The sequence below is a fragment of the Bos mutus genome, chromosome 3 (assembly GCF_027580195.1).
Source record: "Bos mutus isolate GX-2022 chromosome 3, NWIPB_WYAK_1.1, whole genome shotgun sequence".
Taxonomy (NCBI): domain Eukaryota; kingdom Metazoa; phylum Chordata; class Mammalia; order Artiodactyla; family Bovidae; genus Bos; species Bos mutus.
The window spans coordinates 21844052-21860302 of NC_091619.1; the positions used below are offsets into that span (position 1 = coordinate 21844052).

Below are 16251 nucleotides of genomic sequence, written 5' to 3' on the forward strand. Positions count from 1 at the left end.
TTGAACTTCTGGGTATATGTCCTAAAGAACTCAAAGCAGGATCTTCAGGAGATATTTGCACACCCATTTTTAAGGCAGCATTATTCACAGCGGTCAACCCAAATGTCTACCAACAGATGAATGACTAAGAAGTATGGTATATACATACACAGAAGAGCATGCATGCTTAAAAAGAAATGATCTACATCTGTTATTATCAATGACTTAGAAAATAATTTACAATATACTGTGTATTTAAAAATGGCAATGTCTAAAATAGTATGTAATATTTTTAAATATAACATGCTATCTATATTTTATGGCATATCCTAAGATGGAGAAAGAATTATACCTAAAAATTCTGTTTCAGTGTGGGAAGAGTTTATTAAAGACAGATGCAGGCTGAGGATAAAGGAAAGGCTTGCATTTTCTATTCTATGTAACTCACCTTTTATAATATATATGCATTGTTGTTAGTTTTTGTAAATAAAGAGAAACAGGTCTAAGCAGGCTATTTCCATAAAGTTTTGTGTTAACAAACAGATGCTGCAGAGTTTAGCCCAAAGATAATATTGTAGCAATAGGAGCTTTAGAATTAGTGTTTTAATCAAGAAATAATGCAATGGTGGAAAGGAAAATGGTAGAATGAATATAGAAGACAGATCCCAACTGCATTCCCCAGTTTAGGCTGCTGGGGACTTGAGAACATTAGCCAGATTTACAGACTGAGGAAATTGTAATTCCTGGTTCGAACTAGGAGTTCAGCACACTCAGTGAAACTTTCATTGGTCCCTTATGACCAACCTAGATAGCATATTCAAAAGCAGAGACATTACTTTGCCAACAAAGGTCCGTCTAGTCAAGGCTATGGTTTTTCCTGTGGTCATGTATGGATGTGAGAGTTGGACTGTGAAGAAGGCTGAGTGCCAAAGAATTGATGCTTTTGAACTGTGGTGTTGGAGAAGGCTCTTGAGAGTCCCTTGGACTGTAAGGAGATCCAACCAGTCCATTCTGAAGGAGATCTGCCCTGGGATTTCTTTGGAAGGAATGATGCTAAAGCTGAAACTCCAGTACTTTGGCCACCTCATGCGAAGAGTTGACTCACTGGGAAAGACTCTGATGCTGGGAGGGATTGGGGGCAGGAGAGAAGGGGATGACAGAGGATGAGATGGCTGGATGGCATCACTGACTTGATGGACGTGAGTCTGAGTAAACTCCGTGAGCTGGTGATGGACAGGGAGGCCTGGCGTGCTGCGATTCATGGGGTTGTGAAAAGTCGGACACGACTGAGCGACTGAACTGAATGAACTGAGTCAGCTCTCTGCTGAGTTCTCCCCTTCTTCATGTCCTTTATGTCCACTGCCTCTCAGCTCAGTAACTGACTTGACTAGGAACCTGAATCTTCAGACAGGCCCTTCCTTACTGTCTGCTAATTACACTCACAATTCTAGGAATCCATCAGCAGTTGAACTTATGGGTATATGTCCTAAAGAACTCAAAGCAGGATCTCCAACCAGGTCGTTTCCACAGTACACAGGCCTCCTCCTTTGCCACCCTCTGAGGGGGTTCTCTTTGAGGGATTTCCTATCCTCTGCTGAGGCTGAGGGGAGCTTTATACCAGTGCTTGAGAATGGCCAGGACTCTTCCCTCCAACAATCTCTCTTTTTAAAAAATTATTTTTATTTATAAAATAACTTTTTATATTATATCGGAGTACATTTGATTAAGAATGTCACGTTAATTTCAGGTATATAGCAGACTGATTTAGTTATACAAATACATGTATCTATTCTTTTTCAAATTATCTTGCCATTTAGGTTGTTACATAATATTGAGCAGAGTTCCCGGAGACCTGGGTTCGATCCCTGGGTTAGATCCCTGGGTTGGGAAGATCCCCTAGAGAAGGGAAAAGGCTACCCACTCCAGTATTCTGACCTGGAGAATTCCATGGACTGTATAATCCATGTGGTCACAAAGAGTTGGACACAACTAAGCAACTTTTACTTTCCCTGTGCTATACTGTAGGTCCCTGTTGCTTATCTGTTTTATATACAGCAGTGGGTACTAGTCAATTCCAAACTCCCCAGAACTCTCCAGCCTCTTTTCTGTTTCTTTCCCCTCTGTCACATCAAACTTCTTGAATGTGGTCTAGACTTCCAAATCCCCATTTCACATCACAACCTTTTGGTATGTGTATCCTCGGCAGTTCCTCCAACAGTTCACATTAAAGTCTCCATAACTTCCTTTTGCTAAATGGAGCGTTTCTTGAACTCTGGTCACATTTCACCTGTTGACCAAAGGTGCGTCCAGGGGTGGGGGTGGGAAGGTAGTGTCTCCGCTCATTTTCTCAGGCTCGGGTGCTACTCTGGCCCCCTCAGATGCTCTTTCCTTTGGCCGCAAGTGAGCCCCGCAGAAAAGTGGGATGATGAAGAAGTGCAATGATGAAGTGGGCACAGCAGCCTACGAAACATCCGCATCAACACATGGGAAAATCGGGTGTGTCCTAGTCTACAGAAACAAGAAATGGCCCAAATTACAGCGAGCCTTGAGAAAGTTCTCGGTTGTTCCTCTTATTCTTTAGTCCTTCTCCTTTTCTCAAGCTGCTCTCTGTCTTCTCCAACCCGCAAATAGTCTAGCTTTTCATTTTATTCTGGCGCACCTTCCTTGGATTCTTCCACGTGCGCCCAACGGCACCGCCCAGAGAACGAACTAGATGCGTTGGGCGGGGCGTGTAGCTGCTGGGGAAATCAGTAGCCTCAGCCTGACCCAGCCTGGCCCAGGGCTGCGCTCCCATACACCGCACCAGCGAGCTTTGCACGCACTGCTCCCAGCGCCTCTAGCGGAGGTCCCTGGAAGGCTGACTCTCAAGGCCACAGTGGCAGGGACTGAGTCAGTAGGGAACAGGCTGTGCCATGAGGTCAGTGAGGACCTGCCTCTCCCCAGGCCGGTCGCTAGTCCTGGCGGTGCTCCTGGTTGACTCTCTTGGCAAGGATTTACTTTTTCACCCTGAGTGGGGCTTTGACTCCTATGAAATCACCATTCCCAAGAAGCTGAGCTTCCGTGGAGGGGAGCAGAGAGTGGCCAGGCATGTGTCCTACCTCCTGCAGGTAAAAGGCAAGGACCGTGTCCTTCACCTGTGGCCCAAGAGGTTTCTATTGCCCCGGAATCTGCAGATTTTCTCCTTCACAGAACAAGGAAGACTCTTGGAAGATCACCCTTATATATCCAGCGACTGTAACTATATGGGCTTGGTTGAAGGAAATCCGGAATCTGAAGCTACCATAAGTACATGTATGGGAGGTCTCCGAGGCATCCTGAAAATTGCTGCCAATAATTACCAAATCGAGCCCTTCAAGGCTTCTTCTAATTTTGAACACATGGTATATCCCCTGGAGAAAGAGGAGGAAATTCCCAATCAAATCTGTGGCTTAACTAATGAGGAAACAGTAGAGCAGATGGCCCAGCATGAGAACATGGCTAGGACTCCAGATTTCACTGAGTCATATGTGCACCAAAAGTACCTGGAATTAGCTCTGGTCTTTGATAACAGTAGGTATTTATATATGAACTCCAATCTTACTCAAATCATAAATGATGCCATTCTTCTGACTTCAATTGCAGACTCTTACTTTCAAGATGTCCATTTGAGAATACAGCTATTAGCTGTTGAAGTATGGACAGACAGAGACAAAATAGCACTTAATTCCCCAGAGTTATCACAAGTTTTAGGCCAGTTTGTGCAGTACAGGTCACGTGACCTACATGTTCGGATTCCAGCAGATTGGGCACACCTGTATGTTCACAAAAAGTTTAAGGATGCACTTGCTCATCACTGGGGAAGTGTATGTAGTATGATGCCTTCTGGATCTACAAGTTCTGTGCTAGATAGAAACATCCTTGGCCCTGCCACTTGGACTGCTCATGTTCTGGGCCATAGTGTGGGAATGACCCATGATTATGAATACTGCCAGTGTAAGGGTAGGCATAGTTGTATCATGGGCACTGGACGAACTGGGTTTAGTAATTGTAGTTATGCCGAATTTTATTCACATGTAAATTCAGGATTAAACTGTCTAAATAATCTCCCAGGCCTAGGCTATGTGGTTAAGAGATGTGGAAACAAAATTGTGGAAGAGAATGAGGAATGTGACTGTGGTTCGACAGAGGAGTGTAAAGAAGATAGGTGTTGTCAACCAGATTGTAAATTCAAACAAGGTGCCAGCTGTAATATTGGACTTTGTTGTCATAACTGTCGATTTCGTCCATCTGGATACATGTGTCGGGTGGAAGAAAATGAATGTGACCTTGCAGAGTACTGCAATGGGACCTCAGCTTTCTGTCCAAGTGATACTTATAAGCAGGATGGAACCCCTTGCAAGTATGAAGCCCACTGTTTCAAACAGAGTTGTCAATCCAGGTATATGCAGTGCCAAAAAATTTTTGGACTTGATGCCAAGGATGCTCCTCATCAGTGCTATGATGCAGTTAATGTAATAGGTGATCAATATGGGAACTGTGGCATTATAGGAGTTCGTGAGTATAAAAAGTGTCCCAAAGAAAGATCCTTATGTGGCAGGCTACAGTGTATAAATGTCGAAACCCTCCCTGATATGCCAGATCACACCATCCTAATATCCACTCATCTGCATAAAGAAAATCTCATGTGCTGGGGCATTGGCTATCATCTAGCCATGGTACCTATGGGGTTACCTGACCTGGGTGTGATAAATGATGGTACCTCCTGTGGTAAGGAGCGGGTATGTTTTAATAGAAATTGTGTGAATAGCTCAATCCTGAATTTTGACTGTTTCCCTGAGAAGTGCAACCGCCGAGGAGTTTGCAACAGCAACAGAAACTGCCACTGCATGTATGGTTGGGCCCCTCCGCTCTGTGAGGAGGTAGGATATGGAGGAAGCATCGACAGTGGGCCTCCAGGACCAGTAAAGGAAGGGGTGCCTGTCTCAGTTCAGGTTGTGTCCCTTATGGTAATGCGCCTTATCTTCTTGTTTATCTCAGTGATCCTTGTGTTATTTTGGAATGTCCTAGAACACTTCTGAAGCCAAAGAGAGACACCACCAAGTAGCACTGGAGCAGAACAATTCAAGGCGAAAAATATATCTATATCAAGAAACCAGAAACGTAATCAGGCAATCCACAGTAACTCTGTTTACTACACAGGGTCATAAATTGAATAAGCTTCTCATTTGTCCATACAGCTCTTTCTTCCTTCAATTTATTTTACCTAATTTTCTTTGAGTTTTTGATCAGCAAATAAAAAGTACTCTTGATTTGGAAACAAATCGGTGCATCTTGCTCTCCCCTTAGTTTGGGATGAAGTTTGGATCGCCTTTAAAAAAATGCCCTACTGGTTTTCTGAACACGCACATTGTTAGTTTCATAGAATTACAGTGGATTTCAGGGTAACGTATGGTCTTTCAGTCCCAGCAAACAAAGCCGTCATCTACTTTTCCCTGTCTCCCTCAGTGTCATCAATGAAATCGTCAGTGTCTGTGCCGTTTGTTGAACCAAGAATGGTGATTGCCACATTTTATATATAGAAGGTGATCGCTTATGAGGGGAGTCCCTCACGGTGCGGTTCACACACAGCGTAGAAATCTGGTCTCTGACTCAGTGTTTGGGTTGGCCTTGGTTGGGTTGAGGGCTCAGAGGACTGAGTGGCCCCTTCAGAGGAGTCAATGACCACCTCTTGCTCATCATCCCAGCCCTGTGACAGCCGAAGTGTTTTGGTCTTGTTCTGGGCTGAACCCTCCTGCTGTTCCCTTAGCTTCCACGGGGCTCCTTCTTCCCCAGGCAGCACTGCAGGTCAACTATACCCCCACTCCAATCTCCTCTTTTCTTAGCCATGTAGTTCTTCTAACTAAAGAAGTTGTGGGGCTTCCCTAGTGGCTCAGGCAGTAAAAATCTGCCTGCAATTCAGGAGACCTGGGTTCGATCCCTGACTCGGGAAGATCCGCTGGAGAAGGGAATGGCTACCCACTCCACTATTCTTGCCTGGAGAATCCCATGGACAGAGGAACCTGGTGGGCTACAGTTCATGGAGTCACAGAGTCAGACATGACTGAACACACACGAAGAAGTTGTGGGACACACTCATGATAAAGAGTGTCCCCTTGGACTGTTTGGGGACTCCTCTTAACTCAGAGTAGAAAGAACATCAAGATAATTTTTTGATCATCATAATTCTAACTTTTATCAAACTTAGCCATCATCAGAAAAATCCTAAAAAAGCAAGGACATGTGGTTATGTAGCTACAATACTGAAAATGGTAACTACCATTTATTGTGTTTAATCTGTGGCAGACAATGTTCTAAGCACTTCACCAGGGCCAATATGCATGAAAGTGAAAGTCACTCAGTCCTGTCCAACTCTTTGCAACCCCATGGACTATAGAGTCCATGGAATTCTTCAGGCCATAATACTGGAGTGGGTAGCCTTTCCCTTCTCCAGGGGATCAGGGATCAAACCCAGGTCTTCCACCTTGCAGGTGGATTCTTTACCAGCTGAGCCACAAAGGAAGCTCAAGAATACTGGAGTGGGTAGCATATGCACAGTCCTGAATATAAGTCTGTGAGGTAGGTGTTGTTATTTTCCTGTTTTCTAAAAAGGAAATGGAGGACAATGAGGTTAAATAACCTGCTCAAGATTATACAACTAATAATTGATGCCATCAATGCAACTTTATATGAATATTTGGAAATTCAATTTAGGGAGGAAGATTTATTTAAAAATTTAAGCTTATTTATACATCATAGATATTTTCAACATTTTTGTTGTGATAAAATGTATAAATATTATTATTTACATAAAGCATGCATGCAGTGTGATAATTTAATATACATATATGTTGCAGAGTGACTACCAAGATCAAGGTAATGACACATCCATCACCTCACAAACTTCAATTCTCAGAGGGTAAGGATACTTAGCAGCAACTCTCAACAAATTTCAGATATACAATACCATATTATTAACTCTGTTTATCATGCTGTATATTAGGTCTTCAGAACTTATTTAATTACAACTGAAAGTTTGTACCCTTTGTCTTACGCCTACCCATTTTCCCTTCTCCCCAGTCCCTAGCAACCATCACTCTACTCTATTTCTCTGAATTAGTCCCTTTAAAATTGTTTTTCAGTTGTAAGTAATACCATATAGTACCTTGTTTCTGTGTAGATTTTTAGTTAATGCCCTCCTGATTCATTCATGATTTTTCAAATGGCAGGATTTTTTTTGGCTAAATAATATTCCATTGTATATACACATGTGTGTAGTTTACTAATCCATCCATACATTAAAGGACGTCTAGGTTGTTTTACGGAGAAGGCAATGGTATCCCACTCCAGTACTCTTGCCTGGAAAATCCCATGGGCAGAGGAGCTTGGTAGGCTACAGTCCCTGGGGTCACGAAGAGTCGGATATAACTGAACAACTTCACTTTCACTTTTCCTTTCATGCATTGGAGAAGGAAATGGCAACCCACTCCAGTGTTCTTGCCTGGAGAATCCCAGGAATGGGGGAGCCTGGTAGGCTGCCGTCTATGGGGTCGCACAGAATCGTACATGACTGAAGCGAATTAGCAGCAGCAGCAGGTTGTTTTAAGTCTTGGTAATAGTGAATAATGCAGCAATGAATGAGAGACTCCAGATATCTCTTGAAGGTATTAACTTGCTTTGGGTATGTAGTCAGGAGTGGAATTTCTGGACTATAAAGTAGGTCTATTTTTAATTTTTTGAGGAACTGCCATAGTATTTTCCATAATGGCTGTACCATTTATGCTTCAAAGAACAGTGTTAAAGGGTTCTTTTTTTTCACTACTCACCAACATTTGTTTTTGTTTTCTCTTGTTTGTATGATCATAACCATTCAATGAAATGAGAGGTGATATTGCATTGTGGTTTTGATTTGCATTTTCCTGACAATTAGTGATGTTGAGTATCTTCTCACCTACTTATTGTCATCTGAATGTCTTCTTTGGGAAAATATCTATTCAAGTCCTTTGTCCATTTTTTAATTGGACTATTTGCTTTTCTGCTGTTGAATTCTAAGAATAGCACATATATTTTGGATATTAAACCCTTATCAGATGTATGGTTTATAAACATTTTTCCCTATCGTGTGAATTACCTTTTCAATTTATTGATTACTTTCTTTGCTGTACAGAGGATTTTAGTTTGGTGTAATCCCTCTAATTTTTTTTAGATTTTTGTTACCTGTATTTTTGGGAGGCCTTACCTAAGAAACCATTGCCAAGACCAATGTCAAAAATCTTTTCCCTAAGTTTTTTTCTAGGAGTTTTAAACTTTCAGCCTTTATATTCTTAAGTGTATAGTTTAGTAGTGTTAGAGATGCATTCACATTGTTGTGAAACCAGTCTCTGGAACTCTTTACATCTTGCAAAACTGAACCACCATACACATTAAATAAAAGCAGTTCCCTTTTCCTTGCAGCCTGTGGAAACCACTATTCTACTTTATGTCTCTATGAATTTATGTTTCTATCTAGGTACCTCATCTAAATGAAATCATATAATAATTTTTGTTACTGGCTTATTTAATTTAGCATAATGTCTTCAAGATTCATCCATGCCTGCATTCTTATGCAGGTGACAGAATTTCGTTCCATTTAAAACCTGAATTATGTTTATATATATATATGCTCAGTCACTTAGTCACGTCCAAGTCTGAGACTCCATGGACTGTAGCCTGCCAGGCTCCTCTGTCCAAGGGATTTTCCAGGCAAAAATACTGGAGTAGGTTGCCATTTCCTTCTTTGTATTATATGTATGTATCACATTTTGTTTATCTGTTCATTTGTTGATGGAAAGTTAGGTTGCTTCCATCTATTACTTATTGTGTTAATGCTGCTATGAACATGAATGTACAACAATCTGTTCATGTTTCTTATCCCTTTGGAGAAATGCCCAGAAGTGGAATTGCTAGGTATTTTGGTAATTCTATTTTTAATTTTTTGAAGACACCATACTATTTGTCATAGCAATTGCACCCTTTCACATTCCCAGTAGCAGTGCACAGAAATCCAGTTTTTCACACTCTTGCCAACACTTGCTATTTTCTCGTTTAGAGATAATAGCCATTCTAGTGGATACAAAGTGGTTATCTATTGTAGTTTTGATTTGCTTTTCCCTAACGATGGTGTGATCACTCATCTAGAGCCAGACATCCTGGAATAGGAAGTCAAGTGGGCCTTAGAAAGCATCACTACAAACAAAGCTAGTGGAGGTGATGGAATTCCAGTGGAGTTATTTCAAATCCTGAAAGATGATGCTGTGAAAGTGATGCACTCAATATGCCAGCAAATTTGGAAAACTCAGCAGTGGCCACAGGACTGGAAAAGGTCAGTTTTCATTCCAATCCCAAAGAAAGGCAATGCCAAAGAATGCTCAGACTACCGCACAATTGCACTCATCTCACATGCTTGTAAAGTAATGCTCAAAATTCTCCAAGCCAGGCTTCAGCAATATGTGAACCCTGAACTTCCTGATGTTCAAGCTGGTTTTAGAAAAGGCAGAGGAACCAGAGATCAAATTGCCAACATCCACTGGATCATGAAAAAAGCAAGAGACTTCCAGAAAAAGATCTATTTCTGCTTTATTGACTATGCCAAAGCCTCTGACTATGTGGATCACAATAAACTGTGGAAAATTCTTCAAGAGATGGGAATACCAGACCACCTGACCTGCCTCTTGAGAAATCTGTATGCAGGTCAGGAAGCAACAGTTAGAACTGGACATGGAACAACAGACTGGTTCCAAATAGGAAAAGGAATACGTCAAGGCTGTATATTATCACCCTGCTTATTTAACTTATATGCAGAGTACATCATGAGAAACACTGGGCTGGAAGAAGCACAAGCTGGATCAAGATTGCTGGGAGAAATATCAATAACCTCAGATATGCAGATGACACCACCCTTATGGCAGAAAGTGAAGAGGAACTCAAAAGCCTCTTGATGAAAGTGAAAGTGGAGAGTGAAAAAGTTGGCTGAAAGCTCAACATTCAGAAAACAAAGGTCATGGCATCTGGTCCCATCACTTCGTGGGAAATAGATGGGGAAACAGTGGAAACAGTGTCAGACTTTATTTTTGGGGGGCTCCAAAATCACTACAGATGGTGACTGCAGCCATGAAATTAAAAGACGCTTACTCCTTGGAAGAAAAGTTATGACCAACCTAGATAGCATATTCAAAAGCAGAGACATTACTTTGCCAACTAAGGTCCGTCTAGTCAAGTCTGTGGTTTTTCCTGTGGTCATGTATGGATGTGAGAGTTGGACTGTGAAGAAGGCTGAGTGCTGAAGAATTGATGCTTTTGAACTGTGGTGTTGGAGAAGACTCTTGAGAGTCCCTTGGACTGCAAGGAGATCCAACCAGTCCATTCTGAAGGAGATCAGCCCTGGGATTTCTTTGGAGGGAATGATGCTGAAGCTGAAACTCCAGTACTTTGGCCACCTCATGCAAAGAGTTGACTCATTGGAAAAGACTCTGATGCTGGGAAGGATTGGGGGCAGGAGGAGAAGGGGACGACAGAGGACGAGATGGTTGGATGTCATCACTGACTTGATGGACGTGAGTCTGAGTGAACTCCTGGAGTTTGTGATGGACAGGGAAGCCTGGCGTGCTGTGATTCATGGGGTCGCAAAGAGTCGGACACGACTGACTGAACTGAACTGAACTGAATGATTAGTGATGTTGAGCATATTTCTGTGGGCTTATTGACCATTTGCATATTTTCTTTGGACAAATTTTAGTTCAAGTCCATTGTCAATTTTTAAACAATTTTTATTTTATATTGTAATATAATTGATCTACAATGTTGTGTTAGTTTCAACTGTAGAGCAAAGTGGTTCAGTTATACACATAAATATATCATTTTTTTTCAAATTATTTTCCCATATAGGTTATTACAGATTATTGAGCAGAGTTCCCTGTGCTACCCAGTAGGTCCTTCTTGGTTTTCTATTTCACATATGGTGGTGGTTTAGTTGCTAAGTCGTGTCCAACTCTGGCAATCCCATAGGTAGCCCACCAGGATCCTCTGTCCATGGGATTTTCCAGGCAAGAATACTGGAGTGATTTGCCATTTCTTTCTCCACGGGATCTTCCTGACCCAGGGATCAAACACAGGTCTCCCGCGCTGCAGGCAGATTCTTTACCAACTGAGCTACCAGGGAAGGCTATTTCATATATAGTAGTGTGTATTTGTCATTCCCAAACTTTCAATGTATCCCTCTTGTCTCCATCTTTCCCCTTTTTGTAACCGCAAGTTTGTTTTCTAAGTCTGTTAGTATGTTCTGTTTTGTAAATAAACTTATTTTTATCATTTTTTAGATTCTGAATATAAATGATATCATATGATATCTTCCTCTAATATTTCACTTAGTATGATAATCTTCATGTCTATCCATGTTGTTGCAAATGCCATGTTGCTGCAAATGGCATTTTATTTTATTTTTTTGGTTCCTGAAAAGAGTATATATACCACATCTTCTTTATCCATTCATCTGTCTGTGGGCATTTAGGTTGCTTCTATGACTTGGCTCTTGTAGGCAGCAATGCCATTGGGGTGTATATACCCTTTGGAACCATGGTTTTCTCTGGATATATGCCCAGGAGTGGGATTGCTGGGTCATATGGTAGCTCTGGGCTTCCCAGGTGGCACTAGTGGTAAAGAACCTGCCTGCTGATGCAGGAAATCCAGGTTCAATCCCTGGATCAGAAGATCCCTTGGAGGAGGGCATGCTAACCCACTCTGGTATTCTTGCCTGGAGAATCCCATGGACAGAGAAGCCTGGTGGGATACAGCCCACAGGGTTGCAAAGAGTTGGGCATGACTGAAGTGACTTTTCACACATGTATGCATGGTAGCTCTATTTTTAGTTTTTTAAGCAACCTCTATACTCTTCTCTGGAGAAGGCAATGGCACCCCACTCCAGCACTCTTGCCTGGAAAATCCCATGGATGGAAGAGCCTGGTAGGCTGCAGTCCATGGGGTCGCTAAGAGTCGGACAAGACTCAGCAACTTCACTTTCACTTTTCACTTTCATGCATTGGAGAAGGAAATGGCAACCCACTCCAGTGTTCTTGCCTGGAGAATCCCAGGGACGGGGGAGCTGTCTGGTGGGCTGCTGTCTATGGGGTCGCACAGAGTCCGACAGGACTGAAGCGACTTAGCAGCAGCAGCATACTGTTCTCCAAAGTGGCTGTACCAATTTACATTCCAATCAATAGTTTAGGAGTGTTCCTTCTTGTCTATATACTCTCCAGCACTTATTGTTTGTAAATTTTTTATAATGGCCATTCTGACCAGTGTGAGGTGGCATTTCATTGTAGTTTTTATTTGCATTTCTCATAGTTAGCAATGTTGTACATCTTTTCCTGTGCCTCTTGTCCATTTGTATGTTTTTGGAGCAATGTCTACTTAGGATTTCTGCTCATTTTTTGATTGTTTTTTTTTTTATATTGAATTGCATGAGTTTATAAATTCTGAAGATTAAGATCTTGTCAATTGCATAATTTGCAAATGTTTTCTCCCATTCTGTGAGTTGTCTTTTCATCTTGTTGATGGTTTCCTTTGCTGTGCAAAAACTTTTGAGTTTAATTAGGATCCATTTGTTTATTTTTGTTTTTATTTCCATTACTCTAGGAGACAGATCAAAAAAGATATTGCTACTGACTATCCTTTCCCCACCCCACCCCTGCCCACTGCCCTGGTAACCATTAAGTTTATTTTCTGTGTGTCTGTTTTTGTTTTGTAAGTAAACTCATTTGTATCATTTCTTTTTAGGGGTAGTTAGGGACTATGGGAAGGTCATGTACAAACTGCTATATTTAAAATGAATAACCGACAAGGACCTAATGTGTAGCACATGGAACTCTGCTCAGTGTCATGGGCCAGCATGGATGGGAAGTGGGGGGTTGGAGGAGAATGTATATATGTATTTGTATGGCTGAGTCCCTTATCAGAATACTACCACAACTTTGTTACTTGGCTACATCCCAATACAAAATAAAAAGTTTAAAGTTTGGGGAAAAAAGATATTTCTGTGATTTATGTAAAAGAGTGTTCTGCCTAGGTTTTCCCATAAGGGTTTTATAGTATCTGGTCTTAGATTTAGGTTTTTAATCCATTTTGAGTTTATGTTTGTGTTAGAATTGTGCTGTTAGAGGGGCTTCCCAGGTGGGTCAGTGGTAAAGAATCTGACTGCCAGTGCAAGGAGATGCAGGAAACATGGGTTTGATCCCTGGGTTGGGAAGCTCCCTTGGAAGAAGAAGTGGCAACCCACTCTAGTATTCTTGCCTGGAGAATCTCATGGACAGAGGAGCGTGGTGAGCTACAGTCCAAGGGGTCACAAGAGTTGGACACAACTGAGTGAGCACGCACACACATATTGTATTAGAGAACGTTCTAATTTCATTCTTTTACATGTAGCTGTCCACTTTGCCCAGCATCACTAATTGAAGAGACATTGCTTTTTCTCCATTGTGTATTCTTGCCTCCTTTGTTGCAGATTAATTGATCATAGGTGTATGGGTTTACTTCTGGGCTTTCTGTCCTGTTCCATTGATCTATATTTGTGTTTTTGTGTGAGTACCACACTGTTTTGATGAGTATAGCTTTGTAGCATAGTCTGAAGTAAGGGAGCTTGATTCTTCCAGCTCTGTTTTTCTTTCTCAAGCTTGCTTTGGCTGTTCAAGGCCTTTTGTGTCTCCATACATATTTTAAGATTTTTGTTTGTTTTAGTTCTTTGAAAAATGCCATTGGTAATTTGATAGGGATTGCACTGAATCTGTAGATTGTCTTAGGTAGTATAGTTATTTTGACAATATTGATTATTCCAATCCAAGAATATGGTATATCTTTCCATCTGTTTGTGTCATCTTTTATTTCTTTCATCACCATCTTATAGCTTTCAGAGTATAAGTTTTTGCCTCCTTGGGTAGGTTTAATCCCTAGGTACTTTATTCTTTTTGATGTGATAGTAAATGGGATTGTTTCTTTAATTTATCCTTCTGATCTTTCATTGTTACTGTGTAGAAATTCAAGCAATTTCTGCGAGTAAATTTTGTATTCTGTAACTTTACTAAGTTGATTGATGAGCTCTAGTAGTTTTCTGGTAGACTCTTTAGGATTTTCTGTGTATAGTATCATGTCAGCCACAAACGGTGACAGTTTAACTTCTTATTTTGCAATTTGGATTCCTTTTGTTTCTTTTTCTTCTCTAATTGCCATTGCCAGGACTTCCAAAACTATTAAATAAAAGTGGTGAGAGTGGATATCCTTGTCTTGTTCCTGATTTTAGAGAAAATACTTTCAGCTTTTCACCATTAAGTGTGTTGGCTGTAGGTTTGCAATAATGGCATGTATTATGTTGGGATACGTTCCCTCTATGCCCACTTTCTTTACAGTTTTCATCATAAATCAATATTGAATTTTGTCAAAAGATTTTTCTGCCTCTATTGAGGTGATCATGTGGCTTTTATTCTTCGTTAATTTTTTGTATCACACTGATTAATTTTCAAATATTGAAAAATCTTTGTATCCCTGGGATAAATCCCACTTGATAATGGTATGCTGCTGCTGCTGCTGCTAAGTCGCTTTAGTCATGTCGGACTCTGTGTGACCCCATAGACGGCAGCCCACCAGGCTTCCCCGTCCCTGGGATTCTCCAGGCAAGAACACTGGAGTGGGTTGCCATTTCCTCCTCCAATGCATGAAAGTGAAAAGTGAAAGTGAAGTCGCTGAGTCTTGTCCAACTCTTCGAGACCCCATGGACTGCAGCCTACCAGGCTCTTCCGTCCATGGGATTTTCCAGGCAAGAGTACTGGAGTGGGGTGCCATTGCCTTCTCCATGATAATGGTATATGATCCTTTTAATACATTGTTGGATTTGGCTTGCAAGTGAAAGTTTATAGCAATATAATATTACTTCAGGAAACAAGAAAAATCCCAAATAAGCCACCTAACCTAAAGCAACTAGATAAAGAAGAACAAGCAAAACCCAAAGTTAGTAGAAGGAAAGCATAAAGATCAGAGCATAAATAAATGAAATAGAGATGAATAAAACAGTACAAAAGGTCAGTGAAACTACAAGCTGTTTCTTTAAAAGATAAACAAAATTGATAAATCTTTAGCCAGACTCATCAAGAAAAAGAAGGGAGCAGGCTCAAATCAATAAAATCAAAAATGGAAAAGAAGTTACAACCGACCCCACTGAAATAAAAAGGATCATAACAGACTATTACAAGCAACTATATGCTAATAAAATGGAAAATCTAGAAGAAATAGACAAATTCTTAGAAAGATATGACCTCCTAAGACTGAACGAGGAGGAAATAGAAAATATGAACAGACTTATCACAAGTACTGAAATTGAAACTATGATTAAAGACTCCCAACAAACAAAAGTCCAGGACCAGATGGCTTCATGGGCAAATTCTGTCAAGCATTTAGGGAAGAGTTAACACCTAGCCTTCTGAAACTCTTCCAAAAAATCGCAGAGGAAGGAATACTCCCAAACTCATTCTATGGGGCCACCATCACCCTGACACCAATACCAGACAAAGATACTGTGATGCCATGGAAAAGAGAAAATTTTAGACCAATATCACTGATGAACATAGATGTGAAAATTCCCCAACAAAATATTAGCAAACCAAATCCAACTACATTGCTCATTTTAAAAATCTGATTGTTTTTGGTTTTGTTGCTGTTATTGTTGGGTAGTAGGGGTTCTCTATGTAGTCTGGTTCTTTGCCCATTATCAAATGTATGATTTACAAATATTTTCTTTTATCAGTTGACTCTTCTCTCTGCTGATTGTGTTCTTTATTTAAATTAAAATTGTACATATTTATGGTGAACAACCTGGTGCTTTGATATACATAGTGGAATGATTACTACCAAGTTAATTAAGAAATCCATTTCCTCACATACACACGTTTTTGTTTGTGTGGTGAGAGCACAGTGAAATGTACTCTCTTACAAATTTCCAGTATACAATACAGTATTATTTACAGTCATCATGTTGTATATTATATCTCTAGTTCTTCATCCTATATAACTGCAACTTTTTACAGTGGTAAAAAAAAAAACGAACTATCAAGTCACAGAAAAAGAAAAATCTTAAATATTTATGAGTGAACCCATCCTGCATCTGTTGCATCTGTGGATTTAACCAACCAAAGATCACATAGTACCACCTTTATTTTTCAAAAATCTTGTATCGGGCAA

General features: G+C 40.7%; 1 protein-coding gene across 1 annotated transcript; it reads left to right on the forward strand.

The window, feature by feature from the left end:
- Positions 1-2891: 2891 nt before the first annotated feature.
- Positions 2892-5036, forward strand: LOC102276641 (disintegrin and metalloproteinase domain-containing protein 30). The gene has a single exon (XM_005895284.2). It carries the CDS (start codon positions 2892-2894, stop codon positions 5034-5036), a length of 2145 nt encoding a protein of 714 aa, XP_005895346.2.
- The last annotated feature ends 11215 nt before the right edge of the window (positions 5037-16251 follow it).

Coding starts and splice junctions, on each gene's coding strand:
- LOC102276641 (XM_005895284.2), top strand. CDS start 2,892: ATGAGGTCAGTGAGGACCTGCCTCTCCCCAGGCCGGTCGCTAGTCCTG.